Source organism: Phyllopteryx taeniolatus, chromosome 10 (assembly GCF_024500385.1).
Source record: "Phyllopteryx taeniolatus isolate TA_2022b chromosome 10, UOR_Ptae_1.2, whole genome shotgun sequence".
In the NCBI taxonomy this organism is placed as follows: domain Eukaryota; kingdom Metazoa; phylum Chordata; class Actinopteri; order Syngnathiformes; family Syngnathidae; genus Phyllopteryx; species Phyllopteryx taeniolatus.
In genome coordinates this window covers 29,269,878-29,295,783 of record NC_084511.1, presented here as the reverse complement: position 1 = coordinate 29,295,783, position 25,906 = coordinate 29,269,878, and the positions used below count along the sequence as shown (strand labels likewise).

General features: G+C 48.7%; 4 protein-coding genes across 5 annotated transcripts; all 4 read right to left on the bottom strand.

The window, feature by feature from the left end:
• Nucleotides 1-1,257: 1,257 nt before the first annotated feature.
• Nucleotides 1,258-4,129, bottom strand: LOC133485087 (protocadherin alpha-C2-like). The gene has a single exon (XM_061788436.1). It carries the CDS (start codon nucleotides 3,752-3,754, stop codon nucleotides 1,301-1,303), a length of 2,454 nt encoding a protein of 817 aa, XP_061644420.1. The 5' UTR covers nucleotides 3,755-4,129; the 3' UTR covers nucleotides 1,258-1,300.
• Nucleotides 4,130-4,151: 22 nt separating this feature from the next.
• On the bottom strand, nucleotides 4,152-7,196 carry LOC133485086 (protocadherin alpha-C2-like). Its single transcript, XM_061788435.1, has one exon. It carries the CDS (start codon nucleotides 6,657-6,659, stop codon nucleotides 4,167-4,169), a length of 2,493 nt encoding a protein of 830 aa, XP_061644419.1. The 5' UTR covers nucleotides 6,660-7,196; the 3' UTR covers nucleotides 4,152-4,166.
• A 2,571-nt stretch (nucleotides 7,197-9,767) lies between these two features.
• On the bottom strand, nucleotides 9,768-15,746 carry LOC133484967 (protocadherin alpha-C2-like). Its single transcript, XM_061788221.1, has one exon. It carries the CDS (start codon nucleotides 12,362-12,364, stop codon nucleotides 9,917-9,919), a length of 2,448 nt encoding a protein of 815 aa, XP_061644205.1. The 5' UTR covers nucleotides 12,365-15,746; the 3' UTR covers nucleotides 9,768-9,916.
• Nucleotides 15,747-15,952: 206 nt separating this feature from the next.
• On the bottom strand, nucleotides 15,953-24,329 carry si:ch73-233f7.1 (uncharacterized protein LOC100537710 homolog). 2 transcript variants are annotated; one of them, XM_061788220.1, is made up of 4 exons: nucleotides 21,541-24,314; nucleotides 17,255-17,313; nucleotides 17,031-17,158; nucleotides 15,953-16,775 (listed from the first exon to the last, which is right to left on the bottom strand). In XM_061788220.1, the coding sequence occupies exons 1-4, from the start codon at nucleotides 24,055-24,057 to the stop codon at nucleotides 16,465-16,467; spliced, it is 3,015 nt and encodes a 1,004-aa protein (XP_061644204.1). In that variant the 5' UTR covers nucleotides 24,058-24,314; the 3' UTR covers nucleotides 15,953-16,464. The 2 variants fall into 2 exon arrangements, 1 of the variants encoding a protein (XP_061644204.1); XR_009790557.1 differs by having other exon boundaries at nucleotides 16,636-16,775; nucleotides 16,951-17,158; nucleotides 21,541-24,329.
• Nucleotides 24,330-25,906: the final 1,577 nt, after the last annotated feature.

Genomic DNA, 25,906 nt, shown 5'->3' with positions numbered 1-25,906 from the left:
AGAAGAAACATACAGGGCGTACCACAAGATGCTAACCAACCAGAAGCTCATCTGTGAAGCACGGTGGAGGTCATGTCATGGCTTGGGCTTGCATGGCTGCTTATGGAACGGGCTCACTAGTCTTTATTTATGATGTAACGATGATGATGATGTGATGGGAGCAGCAGAATGAATTCTGAAGCCTACAAAACCATTTTGTCTGGCAATTTACAGAAAAATGCATCCAAACTAATCGGGAGAAGCTTCTTCATGCAACAAGACAATGACCCAAAACACACTGCCAACACAACAAAGGACTTTATCAGAGGGAAAAAGTGGAACGTCTTTGACTGGCCAAGTCAATCACCAGACTTTAACCCAAAAGAGCATGCATTTTACCTACTGAACAGAAGGCTGAAGGGAGAAACCTACAGAACCAAACAAGAACCGAAAGAGGCCGCAGAAAAGGCCTGGAAAAGCATTTCAAATGAAGAATGCGACAGACAGCCTGGTGAAGTCAATGGGTGGCAGGCTTGATGCAGTTATTGCAAGTAAGGGTTACGCCACCAAATAGTGAATGTTATTCACTTGAAGTTCATTGAATCATGTCTGTTCCAATGCTTTTGCTCACTTGAAAAGTGGGTGGCTTCAAACAAAAGGTGCTCTGTCCTGAGTTGTTCAACACATCGAGATGTAAATATGATGAAATGAAGGCTGGAATTCTGAACTTTTGTCTCATGATCATCTTTTCATCTGAAACCCAAATGTCTTCAGAATACAACAAAAACAAAGGAATGGACTTTGCCGTTCCAATGCTTTTGAACGGGACTGTATTATGTGGGTGTGAACACTTGTGCAACTACATTATCTCAGGTGTTTATTTTTACTTCCCCACTCAAATATAATTCATTTTTTGACTGAGTTGTAAAGGTTAAATATCATACTAATGGTGTAAAATGTTTGGTAATTACTGTTTCCGTCCATCTGAGTCTCATATTTTCAAAATGACAAAAACCTGACATTTGAACCGGGGTGTGTAGACCTTTTATCCACTGTAGAAATATGAGTAAGTGGCTAAAACTCAAGAGAGGTGCCCTTGAACAAGGCACGAATGGACCTCACGGTCTCCTCAGAACAGAGAAGGTAACACATCACTTTGGGGTGTCACTCAAACTGTATGTTTGCTGCGTTCACATATTTGACGAGTTTCATGTGGAGGTCAATGATCAAATATACGTAGCATTGAAAGGAGAAGGAATTTTAAGTGCCAGTTTATGAAACTACCATGGTGAGACTCTAGACAAGTAAACCATTTAACATTTCAACTAAATCTTCCACTGACAAAATGTATGCAGTTGAGGCATACCTGCAAGGTGGAGGGGGCGGAGTCGCTGGTGGCGGACCCGGCCGCGCTCCTGGGAATACTGGACACGAAGTATCTGGAGCCCTTGGGCACGGGCTGCCTGACCACCAGCTTTCCTTTCCTGGTCTCGGCGAGAAACAGACTGTACCAGTAGGCGTCGTTGGACACCAGAGTGGAATCCGCCACGGTGGAGTTCCGCTCGCTGATCACGCTGTTCCTGCAGGGAGGAGCCATATTGCCGGGCTTGACCTTCTGACACTTGAGCACGACGGTGACCGAGATGGTGATGAGCAGCAGGAAGGACACCGAGCCCAGACCGATGAGCAAATACAGGTTGAGGTCGGAGAAGATGTCGTATTCCGGAGGCGCCTCGCCGCCGTCCGAGTAGGCCTTGGCGGCCGTTTCCACCGTGGACAGCTTGATGGTGACCGTGGCAGAGAGAGCGGGATCCCCGTTGTCCTTGGCGACCACCACCAGTCTCTGGTGGCGCCAGTCTTTGTAACTGAACATCCTGGTGGTGCGGATCTCGCCGTTGTACTGGTCCAGACTGAACAAGGAGGCGTCGCTCACCTGCAGGAACTGGTAGGTGATGCGAGAGTTGTGCACGGAATCCCCATCCAAGGCGATCACCTTGGCCACCAGAGAGCCTTTATCCGTGGATCTGGGGATCTTCTCCTCCACCGCCGAGCCGTGCGCCCGCCACGGAGAAACGATGACCGGAGCGTTGTCGTTCTGATCGGCCACCGCCACGCGGACGCTCGCGTTGCTGCTGAGCGGAGGAGAACCCGAGTCTCTGGCCTCGATGTGGAAAAGAAAGTCCTTCTCCATCTCGTAGTCGAAGGTCTTGAGCGCGTAAAGGTTGCCGTTCTCCGGGTTGATGGAGAACAGCATGGACATGGAAGTGTTGGCGATCTCCTTCTCCACAATGAAGTAAACCAGGTACTGGTTCTCGTGGAGGTCGGGGTCGAAGGCGCTGAGGGAAGTGAGCAAGGCGCCGGGAGCGTTATTCTCCGGCACGCGGATGCTATAGAAGGACTGAGGGAAGCGCGGCACGTTGTCGTTCACGTCCAGCAGCTGTAAGGTCACGGTTTCGTTGTCGCTTAACGGGGGCGAGCCTCTGTCCGTCACCGTGAAGGTGATGTCGTATTCCGCAACCTTCTCGCGGTCCAAGGGCTCCGAAACCACTAACTGGTAATAGTTGTCGGAGGACTCCCTCAGTCGGAAAGGCGTATCTGGTGGAATGTGAAGATCCACCAGTCCGTTGTCGCCCGAGTCCTTATCGCTCACGCTGACCACTGCTATCACCGTGTCCACAGCGATATTCTCACTGACCGGACTTTGGAAAGACTTGATCGATATTTCGGGGTGGTTGTCGTTCATGTCCTCGACTTGAATTTTGATTGTACACTGGCCTGATAAACGATTGACTCCTTTGTCTGCTGCTATGACTTCCATATCATAAATCCGAAAGTCTTCGTAATTCAACATTCCCTTCACAGTAATCTCACCCGTCGAAGGATTTAAATGAAAAGTCTCTTGTGTTTTCTCAGCTGTGTATAAACTGTATGAATATGTTAAATCCGAATTGGAGCCCTCATCCAAGTCGGTAGCATTTAGATCAATAACAAGGCTTCCAATAGGAGAATTTTCCATTATTTTGACACTGTAGATAGACTTGTCAAACAAAGGGGCGTTATCGTTGTTGTCTAATACCTGAACTATAATTTTGGCAGTCCCAGAACGCGGAGGTTTACCGCCATCTACTGCCGTTAATACCAAATTATGCACAGCCTGCTGCTCTCGGTCTAACGTGTCTTTTAATATTAATTCAGCAAATTTGGACCCATCTCTCCCTGTTAGAACTTCGATGTCAAATGTATCACTTTCCCGCAGACGATATGTTTTTACTGTATTACTGCCAACGTCGGGATCGACGGCATTGCTGAGAGAGAATCTCTCTCCTTTCGGAGTAGATTCAGATACATCCAAGTGAATGGCGTCTCTCCTAAATTGAGGGGCGTTGTCGTTCATGTCCATTATTTCCACCTCGATGTTAAAAATTCGCACAGGATTTTCCAAAATCACCTCCAGTTTAAGATAACATGAGGCTGATGATTTAGAAGGACAAAGGATTTCCCTGTCAATTTTCTCCACAATGTACAGCTCACCAGTCTCCGTTTTCACGTCCAGATATCTCTTATTTGCAATAATATCCAGCCGCATCTTCCTCTTGTTTAGTGTTTTAACGTCCAAGCTCAGATCGTTTGCGATGTTGGCAACTATTGTTCCTTCCTTCATTTCTTCAGGGATGGAATAATGGGTGACTGAAGCCGGTGCGCGAGGAACAAAGGCAAGGAGCACAAAGAGCAGCACGTACCTCTTCAGAGAACTCATCAGTAAAACGGACCCCATTGTTGCGTGCCGTTCCAGATGACTTCAGCTCAGACACATTATTTGGAATCCCATAATGTCATTTCGCTCACACGGTCTCAAACTCCAATAGCCTTAAATTTCACCCTCTTAGCTGCTAGAAGGTAATTGTCTCGTTCCTCTTCCGATGGGTCCGATCTCAGAGTGAACAACTGCGCGGTGTTTTTTTTTTTTTTTTTTTTTTTCCCCCCCGTCCGCCCTGACAGAGACGCATCAGTGTCATGGCGTCACGGGCTGTTGTTCTCTTAGTCAAACAGCGCCTCCCTTTGTTTTCCCAACACTTAACAAGTGAAATAAGTGAAATGGTGAAAGTGAAATTGATGCTAACATACCGTATTTTAAATTAAAATTATTATAATCTGCTGATACCTGTTATATATCTTTTTTTTTTAGATCATTTGTGATAAAATTGCAAACTAAAATACATTTGCACTTTAAAAAATGACAGCCAGTTTTTGAGAAAATTGACACATACCTGCAAGGTGGAGGGGGCGGAGTCGCTGGTGGCGGACCCGGCCGCGCTCCTGGGAATACTGGACACGAAGTATCTGGAGCCCTTGGGCACGGGCTGCCTGACCACCAGCTTTCCTTTCCTGGTCTCGGCGAGAAACAGACTGTACCAGTAGGCGTCGTTGGACACCAGAGTGGAATCCGCCACGGTGGAGTTCCGCTCGCTGATCACGCTGTTCCTGCAGGGAGGAGCCATATTGCCGGGCTTGACCTTCTGACACTTGAGCACGACGGTGACCGAGATGGTGATGAGCAGCAGGAAGGACACCGAGCCCAGACCGATGAGCAAATACAGGTTGAGGTCGGAGAAGATGTCGTATTCCGGAGGCGCCTCGCCGCCGTCCGAGTAGGCCTTGGCGGCCGTTTCCACCGTGGACAGCTTGATGGTGACCGTGGCGGAGAGAGCGGGCTCCCCGTTGTCCTTGGCGACCACCACCAGTCTCTGGTGGCGCCAGTCTTTGTAACTGAACATCCTGGTGGTGCGGATCTCGCCGTTGTACTGGTCCAGACTGAACAAGGAGGCGTCGCTCACCTGCAGGAACTGGTAGGTGATGCGAGAGTTGTGCACGGAATCCCCATCCAAGGCGATCACCTTGGCCACCAGAGAGCCTTTATCCGTGGATCTGGGGATCTTCTCCTCCACCGCCGAGCCGTGCGCCCGCCACGGGGAGACGATGACCGGAGCGTTGTCGTTCTGATCGGCCACCGCCACGCGGACGCTCGCGTTGCTGCTGAGCGGAGGAGAACCCGAGTCTCTGGCCTCGATGTGGAAAAGAAAGTCCTTCTCCATCTCGTAGTCGAAGGTCTTGAGCGCGTAAAGGTTGCCGTTCTCCGGGTTGATGGAGAACAGCATGGACATGGAGGTGTTGGCGATCTCCTTCTCCACAATGAAGTAAACCAGGTACTGGTTCTCGTGGAGGTCGGGGTCGAAGGCGCTGAGGGAAGTGAGCAAGGCGCCGGGAGCGTTATTCTCCGGCACGCGGATGCTATAGAAGGACTGAGGGAAGCGCGGCACGTTGTCGTTCACGTCCAGCAGCTGTAAGGTCACGGTTTCGTTGTCGCTTAACGGGGGCGAGCCTCTGTCCGTCACCGTGAAGGTGATGTCGTATTCCGCAACCTTCTCGCGGTCCAAGGGCTCCGAAACCACTAACTGGTAATAGTTGTCGGAGGACTCCCTCAGTCGGAAAGGCGTATCTGGTGGAATGTGAAGATCCACCAGTCCGTTGTCGCCCGAGTCCTTATCGCTCACGCTGACCACTGCTATCACCGTGTCCACAGCGATATTCTCACCGACCGGACTTTGGAAAGACTTGATCGATATTTCGGGGTGGTTGTCGTTCATGTCCTGGACTTGAATTTTGATTGTACACTGGCCTGATAAACGATTGACTCCTTTGTCTGCTGCTATGACTTCCATATCATAAATCCGAACGTCTTCGTAATTCAACATTCCCTTCACAGTAATCTCACCCGTCGAAGGATTCAAATGAAAAGTCTCTTGTGTTTTCTCAGCTGTGTATAAACTGTATGAATATGTTAAATCCGAATTGGAGCCCTCATCCAAGTCGGTAGCATTTAGATCAATAACCAGGCTTCCAATCGGAGAATTTTCCATTATTTTGACACTGTAGACAGACTTGTCAAACACAGGGGCGTTATCGTTAGTGTCTAATACCCGAACTATAATTTTGGCAGTTCCAGAACGCGGAGGCGCACCGCCATCTACTGCCGTCAGTATTAAATTGTGCACAGCCTGCTGCTCCCGGTCTAATGTCTTCTTTAGGATTAATTCGGCAAACCTTGACCCATCTCTTCCACCCTGAACCTCGATATTAAAATGTTCACTTTCACTCAGATGATATGTTTTCACTGTATTACTTCCAACGTCCGGATCAACTGCATTGCTGAGAGAGAATCTCTCTCCTTTTGATGTCGATTCGGAAATGTCCAAATGAATGGCGTCTCTCCGAAATTGAGGGGCGTTGTCGTTCATGTCTAATATTTCCACTTCAATATTAAATATTCGCACAGGATTTTCTAAAATCACCTCAAGTCTCAAATAGCAAGATGCAGACGATTTAGTGGGACAATATTCCCTGTCAATCTTCTCCACGATGAAGAGCTCCCCGGTGTCTTTGTTGACCTCCAGATATTTTTTGTTTGCAATAATGTCCAGACGCATCTTCCTCTGCTTCAGCGTTTTCACATCCAATCCCAGATCGGCAGCGAGGTTGGCAACAACCGATCCCGCTTTCATTTCCTCCGGTATGGAATAATGGGTCACGGAGGTGGATATTTGATGAACGGAAGAGAGGAGGAAAAGAAGAACGAGCAGCACGCACCTTTGCCGTGGCTGCATGAAGACAATGGACCTCATTGTTCTCCTGCGCGCTCACTGCACCTCAGTCGACGTCCGAATGCGCCTTTTGGCCACTCCAATTTCGGCGTCGAAAGGAGTCCAAAACACGGCTTTGCAAATATAGTCCAGATAATAGTCGACAGGAAAAAAACGAGCGCATTGACGGAGGTGCTTTTCACCACTGTCAAGTCGTCCAGCTTATTGAAGAACCGTCCAATGGCGATCGAGGGTCTGTGATGACGATGTGAATGTGAAAAAGAAAAAAACAGCGCCGCCGTGAGGTTGTTCTGATCCATCACGACCACGATCAACTATTTTCATGCATATCTTCTGGATTGATCAAATGCGAATGTCCTATTTGGTTTTTTTCCATTTAAACTTATTTTTTTATTGTTTATACTTATCTTTAACTTTCTCGTGTTTTTGTTCGATTCGTATTGACGTGCAGCACTTTGTTACAGCTGCTTTATCTTTAAAGTACTCAAAAATAGAACAGAGTTGAGTGAAGTCCAAAAATATTTTTTGACCACTAGGGGGAGCTGTGGCACGACACATTCCGACCACCGTCGTCGTGTGGTCAGCAACGTGAACTTTGACCAGAACGCACTAATTGACACACTGAGATATGAGAAAGGGGCTGCAACTTAGTGAGGCGCCCTTGAGCAAGGCACTAAAGTCCCCCACATTCTCCTCAGGCCAGAAGATGTGCCACTCTTGTATTGTGTGCTGACTGTGTTCACATATGTGACAGTTCCATGTGAAAGCCAATGAAAAAAATATGCATGTACACAACTTCCCCAAAAAAATCGAGTCATCCTGATCAAATGTATAGTAAAAATTCCACTGGCCTAATTTTCGCAATTCATTGTCATACTTTTACACAGATCTGACCAATTAAAGATGAGGTCACGTGACTGACATGTCTCACACATTGATCCGCTCTCTGTCTGAATGATTACAATCACAACACGTCCACTTTTATGCTTCGTTTTTCAAGCGGAGTTACACGAAAACACGATCAAGACGGCACAACTTTATGCACGTTAGCGTTGCGAGCAAAGGCGGTTGTGAGCGGGCGTCCCCATCCTCGATTCCCCCGATGCCCACCGTGCACGCAACTCATTGGCAGCGCATGTTTGGAGTTAGTGGTCTCACGTGTTGATGTGTTGCTGTGCATCGTGCAACGAATAAAGTGAAAACACTTGAATTGAAAACATTGACAAATTGAACATGAGATATATTACAAGTGGGACGTTCTTCAAATGGACACAAAATTAAACAGCAATTTTCTGTTGAAAAATACTTTTTACGCGCAATACAAAAAAAAAAAGGGTGTCCTATCATCAAAACGTTCTTTTGGTGACATTAGAGAATAAAATAATAAATGACAAAAATGAGGGCTGAACCTTTGAATTTGTGAAGTCGCGCTCCAGTTCATTTTATACGTCGCTGTCGTGAAACTGAAAGACTTCCGCAAAAGGCAACAGAAAGTCCTCGATTATTGCGCTCCCGTGCAACCTCCTCCATGCTTGATCCTTGCTCCTCGATGTTCCTTAATATGTCGGGGTGAGAACAATTTCGGGGTCGCGGTCGACGCGTCGAAGAGCGAAGGGAGAAGGAAGGTTGCAATTCCGAGACATGAGAGCCGCCCAGAAGCAAAGTATTCATGATGTGCAGCATGACACAAGCAACAACGGCGTGGGACTCGACCCTGACCTCACATTCAGTCGATGTTTACCTAACAAATTACGAAAAAGAATGACGGTGGCTATAAAAAGTCTACACACCCCTGTTCCAATGTCCCTTTTTTGTGTCTTTCAAAATGTTTTCCATCACTATTGTGACCTGGATTCTAAAAACAGATGAACTTTATTTGAAATTAAGGAGAGACACTTTCAACGGTGGCATGAGTGTGTTGACTCCCATTTAATGAGTTGGAACCTGATTGGTTACTTAATAACGCAGTAACTTCCCCAGTTATACGAGGGTGTGCACACTTGTGCAACCACATTATCGCAGTTATTTTCATTTCCCCACTAAAAAATATAAGCAAAATTTCAACCGTGTTGTATCGGTAAAAAAAAACTTTTGTGGGAGAAGACGTTTTGAAATTACACTATATTGACAAAAGTATTCGCTCACCTTCCTCAACTGATTGATTTGATTTTAAGTGAATGTTTAGGAATGAGTTTATGGGAATTTTTGCCCCTTCTTCTAGGAGCATATTTGGGAGGTCGCACACTGATGTTTGACGAGAAGGCCTGGCTCACTGTCCACTCGAAATCAAGCCAAAGGTGTTCTATGAGGTTGAGGTCAGGGTTCTGTACAGGCCAGTCAAGTTTATCCATCCCAAAATATCTCATCCGTGTCTTGATGGACCTTGCTTTGGGCACTGGTGCACAGACGTGTTGGAACAGGAAGGGATAATCCCCAAACTATTTGACTATCCAAAGCCTCTCAGTATGCGGAAGCATTCACAGTTCCTTTCACTGGAACTCAGGAGTTAATATTTTGGACATTTCCAACTTTGTGGCACCACTTTGGAGACGGCCCCTTGCTGTTCCAACACAACTGTGCATCAGTGGACAAATCGAGGTTCATAAAGACCCGGATGAGAGAGTTTGATGAAGATGAACTTGACTGGCCTGGACAATCCTGACCTCAACCCGATAGAACACTTTTGGATGAATTACAGTGAAGACTGAGAGCCAAGCCTTCTTGTCCAACATCAGTGTGGAAACTCACAAATGCGCGCCTGGAAAAATTGTCATAAATACCCAAAACCACACTCCAAAACCTTGTGGAAAGCTTTTCAGGAAGAGTTTAAGATGCTATAACTGCAGAGGGTGGACTGATGTCAAATGAAAACCTATGGATTAAGAATGGGATGTCACTTAAATTCATATATGGCAGGTGAGCGAATACTTTTGGCAATAAAGTGTATCTGTCTTGGTCTCATATTGAATAAATCACAAAAACCTGACATGAGAACAGGGGTGTATAGACTTTTTATATCCACTGTAAAGACATGAGTGAATGGCTAAAACTCAGTGAGGTGCCCTTGAGCAAGGCGCGAATGGACCTCAGAACAGAGAAGGTAACGCATCACTTTGGGGTGTCACTCAAACTGTATGTTTGCTGCGTTCACATATTTGACGAGTTTCGTGTGGAGGTCAATGATCAAATGTACGTCGCATTGAAAGGAGAAGGAATTTTAAGTGCCACGTTATGAAACTACCATGGTGAAGCTCTAGACAAGTCAACCATTTAACATTTCAACTAAATCTTCCACTGACAAAATGTATGCAGTTGAGGCATACCTGCAAGGTGGAGGGGGCGGAGTCGCTGGTGGCGGACCCGGCCGCGCTCCTGGGAATACTGGACACGAAGTATCTGGAGCCCTTGGGCACGGGCTGCCTGACCACCAGCTTTCCTTTCCTGGTCTCGGCTAGAAACAGACTGTACCAGTAGGCGTCGTTGGACACCAGAGTGGAATCCGCCACGGTGGAGTTCCTCTCGCTGATCACGCTGTTCCTGCAGGGAGGAGCCATATTGCCGGGCTTGACCTTCTGACACTTGAGCACGACGGTGACCGAGATGGTGATGAGCAGCAGGAAGGACACCGAGCCCAGACCGATGAGCAAATACAGGTTGAGGTCGGAGAAGATGTCGTATTCCGGAGGCGCCTCGCCGCCGTCCGAGTAGGCCTTGGCGGCCGTTTCCACCGTGGACAGCTTGATGGTGACCGTGGCGGAGAGAGCGGGCTCCCCGTTGTCCTTGGCGACCACCACCAGTCTCTGGTGGCGCCAGTCTTTGTAACTGAACATCCTGGTGGTGCGGATCTCGCCGTTGTACTGGTCCAGACTGAACAAGGAGGCGTCGCTCACCTGCAGGAACTGGTAGGTGATGCGAGAGTTGTGCACGGAATCCCCATCCAAGGCGATCACCTTGGCCACCAGAGATCCTTTATCCGTGGATCTGGGGATCTTCTCCTCCACCGCCGAGCCGTGCGCCCGCCACGGAGAGACGATGACCGGAGCGTTGTCGTTCTGATCGGCCACCGCCACGCGGACGCTCGCGTTGCTGCTGAGCGGAGGAGAACCCGAGTCTCTGGCCTCGATGTGGAAAAGAAAGTCCTTCTCCATCTCGTAGTCGAAGGTCTTGAGCGCGTAAAGGTTGCCGTTCTCCGGGTTGATGGAGAACAGCATGGACATGGAGGTGTTGGCGATCTCCTTCTCCACAATGAAGTAAACCAGGTACTGGTTCTCGTGGAGGTCGGGGTCGAAGGCGCTGAGGGAAGTGAGCAAGGCGCCGGGAGCGTTATTCTCCGGCACGCGGATGCTATAGAAGGACTGAGGGAAGCGCGGCACGTTGTCGTTCACGTCCAGCAGATGCACAGTTATCGTTTCGTTATCAGATAACGGTGGTCTTCCCGAATCTCTCACGATGAGTGTGATGTCATAATCCGGCACTGATTCACGATCCAAAGGTTTGGACACAATGAGCTGGTAATGCATTGGTCTGTCTGATGACTTGTTTAAAACAAAAGGGATGGAGTCATGAATGAATAAATCGACTTTCCCATTGTCACCTGTGTCTCTGTCGCCGATGGCGACCAGGGCGATGACAGTTCCGACAGGCACGTCCTCCTTCACTGTGTTTTTAACAGACTGAAGCGTGATTTCTGGGTAGTTGTCGTTCATGTCCGTGACGCGGACGACCACCTTGCACTGGCCCAGGAGCGGATGCGAGCCTCGGTCCCTCGCTTCGATGTGCATCTCGTAAAATGTCATGTCTTCGTAGTCGACGGTGCCCTTCACCGTTATCTCGCCCGTGCTGGGGTTCATGGCAAACACGTCTTGGGTTTTTTCTGACGTGTAAAGCGTGAAGGAGTACACAAGCTCTGAATTTGGCCCCTCGTCGAGATCTGTCGCGTTGAGCTTTATCACCGTGGTCCCGACCGGCGAATTCTCCGTCATGTTTACTGTATAAATCCGCTCGTCGAATCGAGGCGGGTTGTCATTGGTATCCTGCACTCTCACGATAATATTAGCAGTACCGGAACGTACTGGACTACCGCCGTCCTCTGCCGTGAGTATTAAATTATGGACCGGGGTCTCCTCCCGGTCCAAAGATCTGGTCAACACTAAATCTACATATTGACTTCCGTCTGTGCCCGTCTGGATTTCAATGGTAAAATGCTGAGTGGGGCTGAGTTTGTAGGTTTTGATCGTATTCATGCCCGCATCTGGATCCACCGCATTGGGGAGGGAGAATCTCTCGCCGGGCGTCGCCGACTCAGACACGTCCAGTTGTACTCTATCTCGTCTGAAATGCGGCGCGTTATCATTTATATCGGTTATTTCCAGCTCAATGTTGAAGATGCGCAATGGACTTTCTATTATTACGTCAAGCTTGAGGAGACAGGAGACTAGTTTGGAGGGGCAAAGATATTCCCTGTCCATTGTCTCCATGATGAGCAGCTCCCCCGTCTTCTTATTGACATCCAGATATTTTTTGTTGTGGAAAATATCGAGTTTTACCTGTCGTTGGGCCAAGCCTCCAGGCTCCAGTCCCAGATCGGCGGCGAGGTTGGCCACCACGGAGCCCCTCTCCATCTCCTCGGGGATGGAGTAGCGTGTCACGGACAAAGCAGCCGGCCATGCCGCACACAACACAAAGATCCGCGTCCAAAAATCCATCCTTTGTGCCGCATCACACATGACTGGCGTCCTTTTGAGGGGGGAAAAAAAATGTCCTTTATGTTTCTAAATATGAGAAAATATTATCAAGAGCAGCACAACTGTTCCAAATAGGAACATCGGACGCAAAAGAAAGACATGTGTCCACCCTTTACGACGGGTGTGTGGAGATGTATATGTGCCTCAGATGTATTCTGCTTATACAGTACAGGGTAACAGCGACACCATGTGGCTGAAAAGGCCCACTGTAGCGGTACGAGGGCCCAGCGCAACAGTTGACATTTCCAATCATTTTCACAGCGATAATTCCTTTTACTGCTTTTACTGCAAAACTTCATACTTGAGTTAAAAGAACTCAAATGTTTATTATTGAAAAACAGGATCCCATCAGTTTGTGACAGTCTTCTTTTTTTTTTGCCCTCACCCAAAAAATAGTTCCCATCAATCCACTTTCATTCTTTTGGAGGGAACACCAAGGAGCAAAAATAGGTGACTGCAAACGTTCTTTCTGCTTTTTTTATGTGTGTGTAAGTTTTAGGCTCCTAACCTGTATCTCCTATTCTTAAACATCCACTATAATCACGTTATGATGATAAACTACAATTTTTAAACGCCAACTTTTGTGTACTAAGTTAATGTGTGTGTGTGTTTTTTTTTTGAGTGTGTGTATGAAAAGCTAGCTCCAGCTAAAATGGGCTGATTCAGAGCAATGGCGGATTTCAATGGAAACAAATCCTATCAACCCATTACGTTAGGGTTATGTTTACCTAACAGGCTATTAATACAAATGCTAATTCCTTTTTAGGTGCTTGAGCAGTCCCAGTACGTAAGCTTCATGTTGTGTCATTTAGAATTTAGAGTTCATAAAATGTACATATGAAGTACAACACTGACAGGTGACCCAACCCAAAAAAATAATAATTCAGATGAACATAGTTGGAAATGGTAAGTAACATGCATCATCTATAAACCGCAATTCCAATGAAGTTGGCACATTGTGTAGAATGTAAATAAAACCAGAATAGAATGGTTGGAAAACTGAATACACTACAAAGACAATGCGGATAAACTTTGTCTTTCATCATCTGACCGTAATATCATCAAACGACTCTGAGAATCTGGAGAAATCTCTGCACGGAAGCGACAAGGCTGAAAAACAACATCGAATGCCTGTGACCTTTGACCCCTCAGGTGGCACCGCATTAAAAAAAAAAAAAAAAAAAAAAACATTATTGTGTAAAGGAAATTGCCTGCACGTGTGCTCAGGAACACTTCACAAAACCATTGTCAGTAAACACAGTTGGTTGCTCCATCTACAAATGCAAGTTAAAACTCTAACATGCAAAGCGAACGCTAACAGAGACACCCGACTGTTGAGCAACTGAAGTTGCACATCAAGCAAGAATCATATTTCTGAACATAATAGCAGACTTGACGACTACTGTGCGACTTTTCCTGCTGTGGTTTTTTTTCAGCCACTTCATTGGAGTCAATCTAGAAAGAGAAACAAAGTCCAAAGTGCCCAGTAAATATGGAAATTCTCATGACATTTGGATGCCTGTCATTGAAATAAAAAGGTCTCTGAGCTCACAAAGCAGCTCTGGCTCGTTCCCTGCCACAGAAGTGACCTTTCACCTTCCTGCAGCTGGGGGTTGGACCAGCACGGTCGCGCCTTTGGCCACCCCCCCCCCCTGCTCATATTGCACCCCACCTGTGGGAGGGTACTGACACCCGATTAACATGGATTTTATTGTGATTGGTTATTTCTGAAGAGGGTGTGCACATTTATGCAACCACATTATTTAAGTAGTTTATTTTTAATTCCCCCTCTAAAAAGATTAAAAACCAATTGTCAATTGAGTTGTGCAGGTTTGAGGTCACATTATTGGTGAGAAAAGTTTGGGTGCATGCAGGTGTGCACATTTAGTCTTGTATATTGTATGTATATTGTTTTACTTTTGTTTTAGACAGACATTTTTTTAGGTATCCTTTTATTTTTATTATTATTATTATTATTATTATTATTATTTCACCATAGTGAGGTGACTGTTGGTTATTTTGAATAAATGCTGGATTCCACTATATATTTATGTGTTTAGTTGTGGACAGCGCGGCGCAGGCGTTAGGGTCGCCATCCCCCAACTCAAGCGTTGCGATTTTGTTGCAGTGTATAACAGTTTGCCTGATGTGTGTTACTTTAGCCGAATAAAATCGGATTTGCAGGGACCCGACCTTAACTTGAATACTTTGAGCAAGTAAAATGTGTTGCTTTTGTCACAATTGCGCCAATCGACAAATACCACAGTAAACGTGTACGACTTCCCCGATTTCCCTCGCTCTCAAATCACCTTTTATTGTCATGAACGTGAGTGCAACTGATCACTTCTCCCCTTGGCTCTTCTGCAAGTGCTGTTGTTCGGGATTCTTACTCAACGGCGCCCTCTGCTGTTCACTTGGCTGTAACCTTTCTCATGCAACGTTACGTGCTGTGCACTTTTAGCAACGTGACAAATGCCCGGTTTGAGCCTGTATTCCTCAACCCGCTATGTTCACATATTAAATTGTCTTAGTAGTTAAATTGAACTAATGTTAAATAGTTGTTCTTGCATGACACACGACACGTAATGCAGTCAAATAAATGCGCGGCTAATTGTACATTTCTGCCGTGTTACGTTTCACTGCTGACATGGTTTTCCTTTTTTTTCCCCCCCTCTGCGCGCATGTGAGCGATGGACGGAGACGCTCGTCACGTGACTGACGTCGCTTGCTCCCGCTCTGGATTGAACGTTGAACACATACGCCCTCTGGTGGGCGAGCGGAGGCACTGCGTGTGCCGAGAGGAAAACGGCCAACGGCCACAAGCAAGTTCAGCACCACTGCAACGGACAGCTTTTCTCCACCGACGCGGTCACCGATTTTGTACTTTATTCTGCATTTGTTTGACTTTTCACCACCCTTGGAAAATGTCAGTGACGTGATCCTGAAAGGGAAATATGTCGGTAGTTTTAATAGTTAATGAACTCACTGACTCAAGGTGAAAGGGATATCTTGCATCAGAAACTCTACTGCATATCCAGTCATCATATCTGACCTACATCGAATGCCCCTTCTGAATCGCCTTCCACCAGGGAAGGTCGCCCGGCTCCTTCCGCGGCTCTCCATGGACTCCCTTTTCCTTATTAACGGAATTATTCTCAGTCTGAGCCACACGACGACCTAATTAACGCTGCTTTGTTCCTGGCCGGTAGCCGCGTGTGTAATCTGCGGAACAATTTCCCTGAGAATGAACAAGTAAAAGGGCAACACGGAAGGAGAGAAAGCAGCTGTGGGGCCCCTCAACTCCCATCCAGGTGTGGCATTTGGAGCGGTCGCGCCACTCGTACGTCTTCATTAAAGGACTTTTTGTTTGGAGCCCCGCCGTCCTCTGTGGGCAAATGGAAATGCGAGCGCTCCAATTAGCATATGTTAGCATGTTAGTGTATTTATTCATCAAGGCGGAAAACAGCTTACCGAGGCGAAAAGATTGGAGGAGCCCCTTTCACCCTGAAAATAATTGACCCCAGGAAATTAAAACTCTCCTGTTTATCGTCCTTTGGGAAAGAACTGGAATGCAAAAAAATACTTTATTTCCATTAAATGTATTTACAGTACATGTGTGAGGAGTCTTCCTCATCTTTTGATGTTTGTGTGTCACACGTTAGCAGATGAACATACATACAAAAAAACAAAAAAAAAAAAACACTTTCTATATTCTTAAAACCCAACAATATGAATTCATACTTCAAGATGTGCAAAAGCAATAGCCTACTGACGCTTATCATATTCTCTAATTTGGAAGTCACATCTGCACCTCCTGTTTGATTGTCTAAATATTAACAGCAATAATAAGAGGAAATTAAAACAGACATTGAGACATGTCGTCACATAAATAAGCCCAAAAATCCACTTCCCTTCAGCATTCAAGATGTTCGCTCACGATTTGTCCTTGTCCTGAACTCGCATTTAGCTCACATATTACGCCACTCGCGAGCCGACCGTTCGTTCGTTCGTTCGTTTGACAGACGAGCCTCATCTCGGGTGATCCATCGCTCCGATCAGCCGCTCGGGCAGCCCGTGGGAAGTCAGTCATTGTACAGGTCGTTATTGATCATGGCGGCCTCCCCCTGGGGGGACATCTGCAGACGCCGCTTCTTGCCAAAGGTGGAGAAAGAGTTACGGACGTCCAAGTCACTGCGCTGTGCCGCGGGCCTCAGGGTGCAGAAGCCCGACGGCGTCCCGGGGATGTAGACGTTGTGGTGGTAGTCAGGCGGCGGCGGCGGCGGCTGCGGCTGCGGGGGGTTCGTAGGTTGCTGCTGCCGCTGGGGCGGAGGGGTGCGCCGAGGAGTCCACGGCCGGGAGGTAACACCACCGGGCGACGGAGACATCTTATAGTCTGCGGTACAAGATACGTGGCCAGGAATTAGGAGCGATTCTGCACTTCAGTATTCATTTGCACTCACATTCTAATGCGATACAAATACTACGTCAGCTAAGAATGCGCAAATCAGCTGGAGGAACTCATGCAACTTTCTTTATTTGGCAGTTCGAGACTGGCAAAATATTCCAACCAGCTCTCAGCTCCGATGCAACGTCGCCGAGTGTTTTCCACACTGAACGTTTTCCTCTCATTCGAGTTGGCTCGTCGTACCCTTCGTGGCCCTCGTGCGAGTGCCCCACGTCCAGTACTGGCCGGGCGCCGTGGACGTGACGTAGTTTTCCGGGTCGGCGTGCATGGCCTTCCGCATTAGCGTTCCATCCATGTTGATCGAATTGTAACTGGAGACAAGATGGACATTTGATGATTGAGTTGGCTATACACACATCATAAGTTTATGGTTTAAAAAAAAAAAAAAAAAAAAAAAAACATTTTACCTTTTGATGGAAGAATTCTGATTCTTTGTGAGGGTCCAATCTGTGTTTGGCTGCTTCAGCTGTAAAAAAAATAATAAAAATAATAATAATAATAATAATAATAATATACTGCAGTGTACTGTAATGTAAATTGTGAAGTCCTTTTAAAATCTCCCACTTATCGGTCACAACATTCCACACGCCTTGTTTGCAATTTGATGCTTTGTATTTTTGTATTTATTTTTTGACATTTTTTTTGTTTTTGTTTAGCCTTTTTGGCAACTCAAGGGTTAAACAGCTGTCAGTATGATGCGGTGCAGTTCTACAACGTCGCAAACGACAGCAAAGAATAATAAACATCGTTGAATGAAAACCTCTGACTCTCTGGCTGATTTTGGATTTTTATCGCCATTCGTTTGAGAACGTGGATGAGGAGGAATTACAAAGTGATTGTCGGCGTGTTAGTTTGCATTATCAAATCATCACAAACCAGGATAAGAGATTTTTGCCTTTCGCTGTATTACATTTTTTTCTCCTGTTTCTCCAGTTTTTACCGTGGCGTCCGCCTTCCAGAAGCTGGGATTGCCTCCAGCTCACCTGCCACCGAATGAGGATGCGCCCTATAGAAAATGGAAGGTGGTATTTCATTTTGCGTGATTATCATGACCTTTTGTTGTTGTTGTTGTTGTTGTTGTTGTTGTTCCCATGGTGCATGTCTACTTCAATATAAGTCAGATGTTACCAACATCCACCCACCGCAAGTTGGACGGCTCCTTCTACTAGCGGCTAGGCTAGTACTTATTAGCCGCTAGCGGGCTCATGGACCGGCGTCGACTGCGTCCACTACGCCACGGTCTCGCTCCGTGCGCTGTGTGTAGATCCACACAACATGGTTAACTTTCATTCCGTTCGCTAGCCCGTGAGCTAGCAAACTAACGAGCTCCCTCGTTAGCGCTTCGCTCGCAGTTGTTACGTGTGGGTCTCCCCCACATAATAGACACACGGGTAAGTTAACCGTTTATGAACCATAACTACAGAGGCACGTGTTATTTATCCGGTAGTTGACTACAGTGAACGCATTTGATGGACAGGTGAAGGGGCTTGTCTCCAGCGCCTTCAGCAGACTCGCCCACGCGGTCCTGCAGCTCGAGGCAGGGCCTTATTTTTTCATCATTTCAGAGCGTTTTTTTTTTTTTTTACATACTGGTGATATTTGTATTCATTCAAATTTGGCAGACATCTCTCTGCGTTCATAATTACAAAACATTTTGTGGGCGTCTTTGGTGGGTCTTTAAACAAAGACCATCCTTGTTTCTATTGCTCACTCATCGTCACTGATGGTGCAGTGGTTCACTTACGTGATTTCAGTTCCTATTCGGTGACGGTGTAAATGTTTGTTTCTTTCTGTATATGCCCTGTAATTGACTAAAAACTAGTCCCGGGTCTGTTTTTCAGCTGGGATAGAAAATAGTAAATGGACGAATGCTGCCCTCGTGTGGACGTCTGCTAGAAGTTCATTTTCAAAGATGAGGCGGCGCAATTTTGCCTTCAGTTTTTTTTGTCCGTCACTTAGTTTTGCTTGTGTCCTCTGTGCCGCTGCGGGATCGCAGAAAAAGGGCACCCAAGTGATTTTTTTTTTTTTTTTACGCCTCTGAGTCTCTAATTATGTACATCGGATATAAAAAGTCTACACACCCACACCCCTGTTAAAATGCCAGGTTTTTGTGATCTACAGAAATGCAGCCGAGATACGTCATGTTGAAACTATTTACATTAGGCCCTTTTATAATTGGACGACAGGATTTTAACCCCCGATAATGGCCCGATTAGCTACTGCAGCCGATTTCCCAGCTCGGGAACGACAAAAACGTCTTGTAGTGTGACCTAACGCACCAGCGATGATTTGCACGACGACGCCAAAATGAAAAGTCTAGCATGTTTGATTTTTTTTGGGATATGTTCCGTGCAGTGTGACATATCAACGACAACTCTCCGACAGCGCACCTTGACATCGACCAATCGGATTGCTTCGCCTCCCGTACTTGCTGCTGTCCACGTACTTGGAAGCTGTTGTCAACGTTTATTCACGCGCACAGACCAATATTTACCGAAAATTTTGAGCATGATTCGACAGAACGCCGTCATGTTTACCTACAATCGTTAGCGCTAGCACTGGCTTGCTAGGCTAGATAACGTTTTGTGGCCTGCTTGCGAGCCGTATCGTATTACAACTACGTGAACTTACCTCAAGCGATCGTTGAATTAACGTATATATATACGTAATATATCTTATTTTAACAGATTTTAGTCACGTACATGTTCGATTGAAGTGAATTCAAAGGATTGTGTTGTCTTAGAAGAAGTTAGGACGTACTAGCTGACTACCAAACCCTTGTTGCATGAACTGATGAAGCCTGCTCCAATGAGAGGCGAAACGTCTTCTAAGACCAACAGAACAGCCCAGTTGCGGTCGATTCAATGCCTTTTTTTTTCCCCAACCGCGACCTTTGTGCCTAAATGTCAGGAAAAGCCGACCGGAACATCTGAACTTTATTTGGGGTTTGTGTGCTTAACATGAATTTGAATGCGATCGGTTCATTCTGAACATCCCCAATTAGAGGGTGTCCACACTTGTGCCTGAGATCAGTGGTTTGTTTCCAATTCTCGAAAATATTGAATTGTTTTTTTTCAGCTGAGTAGCGGCCACATAAATGTTCGAAGTTAATTATCTCGGTCTCATTTTACAAAAACCTGCCATTTAAATAGGGGTGTGTAGACTTTTTTTTTTTCCCCCCCAACTCTATTAATTCACTGAAAGTTGCTATAACATGGAGAATGGGACATCAAACCGTGCTGATATAACAATAATTATTCTTAGAATCTGTATTCTAAGCGTGGCCCTTGCCAAGCAAGCTAGAAAACCAATTAGGAGCCCGGCGGGACGGAAGGGAACACGATTCAATCATCAAAGGGAAGCTCGCCAACGAGAAAATGAAGAAAAACGATCATTGTTTTGGCTTCTTTCCGCGTGCACGCGCTTTACACGAACATTTGACTGCATTAGCGAGCTTCGCCATAACGAGGCGCCTTCGGCGGTCACTCGAGGTCGTCCGGAACGACGACGCTCGTGCGCGCCATCAATCTCGCCTCGCCCGACACTTGAGCTCGTCATCGGATGACGCGTCCTGCCGACCTACCTCAGTGTGTGCGCGCGTACGTTTTGTTTTTTTTTGCGAGCGCGCGTGCCCGGCTGAGTGAATCAGGGAGCCAATTAACGATTAAAGAGGCACCCCCCCTCCTCTTCCTGTGGCCGGAACTGCTGTGCCCGTGACCGAAATGACATTTGTCAGTGTGCCTGCCTGGTGGAGTCTGGTGTCGCGCGTGATGAACACGCACGCACGCACGCACACATTAACGGTCTACTGCCCCGTCTGCTGGAATTAGAAAACAGTACATCCTGGCTCCTTGAATTCCCTCTGTCCTTGCTTGCGGCCCCCACTCCACCCGAACGCCTCCCCCCCCCCCCCCCCTCCCCTTCTGATAAATATGACTTCACATCTTAGTCTCTCCTTGCACCCGCAGGACATCGGAGGGACCCATCTACAGGCGGGCCACGTCTCAGTCCAGCCGTGTCCTTGCTCCTCCCGCCCCCCTCCCCCCCTTCCCTTCCCGGTGTCCTCTCCAAAAACAGAACATTTGCCATTTTTCATCAATAATGGACAGCCCCCCCCCCCCCCCCCCCCCAATGGTGAACACGCCACATTGGGTGTAGTATAATGCTTCTTTGTGTCCACGGTGCCCTTGAGGGATGGCCGGAGGGGAGATTTGTCCCATATAAATTGCGAGCCGTCGCCTGCGCCAAAATGGACAGAACGGCGGACGAATACATCAAAATTGTCGTTCACCTTGCCCGTTACCCTTGACTTGTTGTTCGGGAAGCAATTTAGTTTAGCCTGCTCCCCCTCCTCCCTTATCCAGAGCAGTCACACTGATGGAGGAGGCATTGAGAATGATGTATGTGTTTCTTTTTGAAATGAAATGAATCACGTTTTCTTCGTTTTCAGCCCATACGGCGACGTCACACGCAGGCTAAATTAAGATCATTAACGTGTCCATTAAAAGCTAATCGGGCATCTTGAGCTCCTTTTATTTCTGCGTGCCAAATATTTCAAACGATTAGTCGCTCCGACGTTGCGATAAATATCCATACGTGTGACATCTTGTGAAATGTCTTAACGATGCACGATCCGAGTGCCGAACGTGACCTTTGCGATGTTTTTTGGTTTGTTTGTTTTTTGTTTGCTTACCTCATTCGGGGGGTTAGGGGCTCCGTTGTTGACAGACGCGCCCCACGCGTGCTCCGCGCTCTTCGCCTCGTTGTTGCGCGGCGTGCTCGCCGGGCTGCACGGCTTCAAGAACATGAAGTCGCTTTTGGACGACTCCGGGGTCAAGCACACTTTGTAACAATAAGGCTGCGTCAGGCCGCCGCTTCCGTTGACCTCCACGCAGTTGGTGGGCACTTTGTTGGCTGCGGAGGAAATCTGCAGGTTGAGGTTGGATTTTTTGAAGACCTCCGGGGGGGGCTCGGGCTGGAAGCCGCCGCAGCAGCAGCGCGCCAAGGGGGGCAGGTTGTAGCCGCTCGGCGTCTCCCGGTCCTTGTAGCACTTGACCGCGGCCAGGACGATGATGGCCGCGAGGAAGATGAGCGACACGGTGCTGAGAGACACGATCAAGTAGAGGGCGAGGTTGGAGGGGGGCTGAGGGCTGAGCGTCAGGTCCCCGTGGTCGGATAAGGACTCGGGCGCGCTGTCCACCAGCGTCAGCACAACGGAGACGGTGGCGGAGAGGGGAGGCTGCCCGTTGTCCTTGACCAGTATCACCAGTCTGTGTCTGGACGCGTCTTTGTCCGCCAGCCGGCGCAAACTCCGGATTTCGCCCGTGTACAGCGCCACGCTGAACAGCCCGGGATCCGTGGCCTGCACGACCTGGTAGGACAGCCGCGAGTTTTGCCCCGCGTCCGCGTCCAGCGCCGTGACTTTGCTGACCAGGTAACCGGCATCCGCGGAGCGCGGCACCGCCTCCGTGGCCACGCTGCCGTTCCTCGGCAGCGGGGACACGATAATCGGCGCGTTGTCGTTCTGGTCCAAAACGAAAACGTTGACGCTCACGTTGTTGGCCAGCGGCGGGAAACCGGCGTCCTGAGCGCGCACCACAATCTGAAAGTTGCGAAGTTGCTCGTAGTCGAAGGATCGCAGTGCGTAAATGTTGCCGTTGTCCGAGTTCACGGACACGTACGTGGACACGGGCATGCCCTGAATTTGACCCTCGACGATCGAGTAAGACAGATAGGCGTTCTGGTTGGAGTCGGGGTCGAAGGCGGTCACGGTGCAAATGGAAGCGCCCGGGGCGTTATTCTCGGTCACGTAGACGGTGAAGGAGGGCTGGGAAAACCGCGGCGGGTTGTCGTTGGTGTCGGACACTTGCACCGGGACGGTTTTCCTGGTGGACAGCGACGGGGAGCCCGAGTCGCGCGCCGTCAGCGTGATGTTGTACTCGGACACCGCCTCCCTGTCCAGCGGCTCGCTGGTCACCAGCGTGTAGTAGTTCGTGAAGGACGAGTGCAGCCGGAAGGGCACGTCGCTGGGGATTTGACAGTCCACGTTGCCGTTCTCGGCCGAGTCCCGGTCCGTGACGCTGATGACGGCGATGACGGTGCCCGGCGGCGCGTCCTCCTGCACCGGCGTGGACACGGACGTGAGGATGACTTCGGGGCTGTTGTCGTTGACGTCCACGACGTCCACCAGCACTTTGCTGTGCACGGCCACGGCCGAGGGGCCCCGGTCCCTCGCCTGCACGTACAGCTCGTACACGTTGGCTTTCTCGTAGTCCACGACGCCCTTGACGCGGATCTCCCCCGTGTACGGCTCCACGCTGAACAGCTCGCGCACTTTCAGAGGCGCGTGTCCGCTGAAGGCGTAGGTCACCTCCCCGTTGGAGCCCTCGTCCGAGTCGGTGGCGTTCAGTTTGAGCACCGGCGTCCCCCTCGGCGCGTTCTCCACCAGTCTGGCCCGGTACACGGCGCGGTCGAAGACGGGGACGTTGTCGTTGGCGTCGAGCACCGTGACGGTGATGACGGCGGTTCCGGAGCGTTCCGGCGACCCCCCGTCACAAGCGCTCAGAACCATCCGGTGCGTCTTCTGCCGCTCCCGGTCCAAAGGCTTGTCGAGCACCAGCTCGGCGAACTTGCTGCCGTCGTTGCGCGTCTGGACGTTGAGAAGGAAGTGCTCGTTTGCGCCCAGCTGGTAGGAGCGCAGAGCATTGCTGCCCACGTCCGGGTCTTGCGCGCTCTCCAACGGAAAGCGGGAGCCGGGCGCTGCCGACTCGGTGACGTCGAGGTTGAATTCGCTCCAAGGGAAAGCGGGGGAGTTGTCGTTCACGTCTAAAATCTCCACTTCCACTCTGTACAGCTCTAAGGGGTTTTCGATGACAACTTGGAGGTGCAAAAAACAGCTCGGGCTGCGCTCACAAAGCTCCTCTCGGTCGATCTTTTCGTTGACGAACAAAATCCCGTTCTCCAAGTTCACTTCCAGATATTGCTTTTTGGCTCCGGACACGAGTCGGAAGCGACGCGCGGACAATTTGCCCACATCCAAGCCCAGGTCCTCCGCGATGTTGCCCACGAAGGCTCCGTGCTCCAGCTCCTCGGGGAGGGAGTAGCGGATCTGAGCCAGCACCAGGTCCACGACGCAGGCGCACACGAGCAGGCAGATCGCCAGCCCGGTCACCGGCGCCCAGCTGCATCTGGACAGCCTGCAGGGATCCATTTGTTTAAAAAAAAAAAAAAAAAAAAAAGTCACCTCAGTCGGACGTCATAGAAAATACGCATTATGAAGTGTTTGAATTTCAAAGAAAACAATTATAAATCCGGCGTGGCCTTCAGATGCAACTTTGGAACATATTCGCAAGCGACTCCACGGATCGCGTGAGGCAAGACGGCGCACCGCGCGCGACACGGGAGCTGTGTGAACTGGGAAGGCTCGCACTTTGATTTTCCACTGTGCATGTTAGACACCCGGCTGGGAGGCGTGCGAGAGGGGGGGGGGGGGGTTACACAAAGAGAGAGGAAGAAGGAGCGAGAGGGGGGGGGGGGGCGGGGGTGGTCGCGGGCATCTCCGTATTGGCGGACGCGGACTGTTACGACTCGAATGACTGTCGAGTCGACGTTTAGCCATTTCCCACCCTCGTGTCACTTCCACTGGCCCATTCAAGAGACGAGAAGGCGGACATTTGACAGCAGACGTCAGAGCCACATTCGGATGAAGGAGGGCAAATTGTCTACGGAGGACACAAAGCGCTGCCTTCAACCAAAAGTCCCATCGTTCCTTTCATGAATCAAGCCCCCCCCCCCCCCCCCACCCACCCGCAATCACGGCAAACGATTACGGAGGATATTGCACTTTAATCACAATCCCGAGTACACGTCTGAGCTTCTTTTGGGATGTCGTGAAAAGTGACAGTGAGGAGGAGCTACTTCTAATACATCGAGCGCTACAAATGCGCATTACATTAGATGTTAATCCACATAAGCAGGCCTGGACATGTATCAACATAATCAACATAAAAGCCGTGTCATGAAGCCTTTATCATATTTGTCCCTCATCAGGAATTATTGTTTGGTTTCCAACGTTCCTAGATGACGTGTTAACAGCGATGTCGTGTTGACGTGTGGGTTCATGTTGTTCACAACAAACGCCAAACAAACAAACAAAACAAACAAACATAAAAAGACACTATTGCTGTGCGTCCACACTTGCAGGGATGCTTTGGTTGTGTAATGCTGGCGGCCACTTCGAGAAGCACTGAAGCAAAGAGCCCAAGCGGAAAAAAAAAAAAAAAAAAAGGACGCCGTTGTGGATCAACACGGACACGAGTGGCATCCTAATGCAAATGTGCATTCGTGGCTTCCAATCTGGAAGTTTCGGCTGGGCCCCGAGGGGGAGATGCAAGGTCAAGGGCAGCAAATCAACAAGGATTTGCTATCAGGGCACATCTCGTCCGTGTACTAGTATCGCGACACAGACCTCAAGTGCTCAACACAACGACTTACGGCCGCTTTCAAACAAATGACAGCGGAAGATATCCTGGAGCGATTTCCCTCCAGCCCTCCCTTTCGTGAAATTCTCCAATCCCCAGGTTGAAATAAGCAAAAAAAAAAAAATATATATATATACACAATCAGCTTGCAGACTTAACCTCAAGCAGATGGTTAAGCTTCTCCAGAAATGATTACATTTCTGCAAACAGAGGAGCGGGAGAGCGGGAGGAAAGCACCGCTTCCGTTGCTGTGCCTTCTTTTTTTTAATTACCGGAGTGAAGGATTAGTGCGCAGCTATCCGGGATCAAGGGTCCTCCGACGGAGGAATACAAATGTTTTTTGTGATAAATAATCCCGAAGCGCTGCGAGCGGCGCTCCCATTAGCATGCGCTGCGCGGAGCGTTAAGCCGCTCTCAGACGCATTGTGGCACGCAAACACGGGCGTGACTTTGCCGGGATCCGCGCACCTGGCCGACACCATCAACCCGACGCCAGAACCCATGTGGTACCGGGACGGAACCACATTGTCAGGTGGCCAAACACCAGTGCCACGCCCCCCGAAAGCATTTCAAAATCAG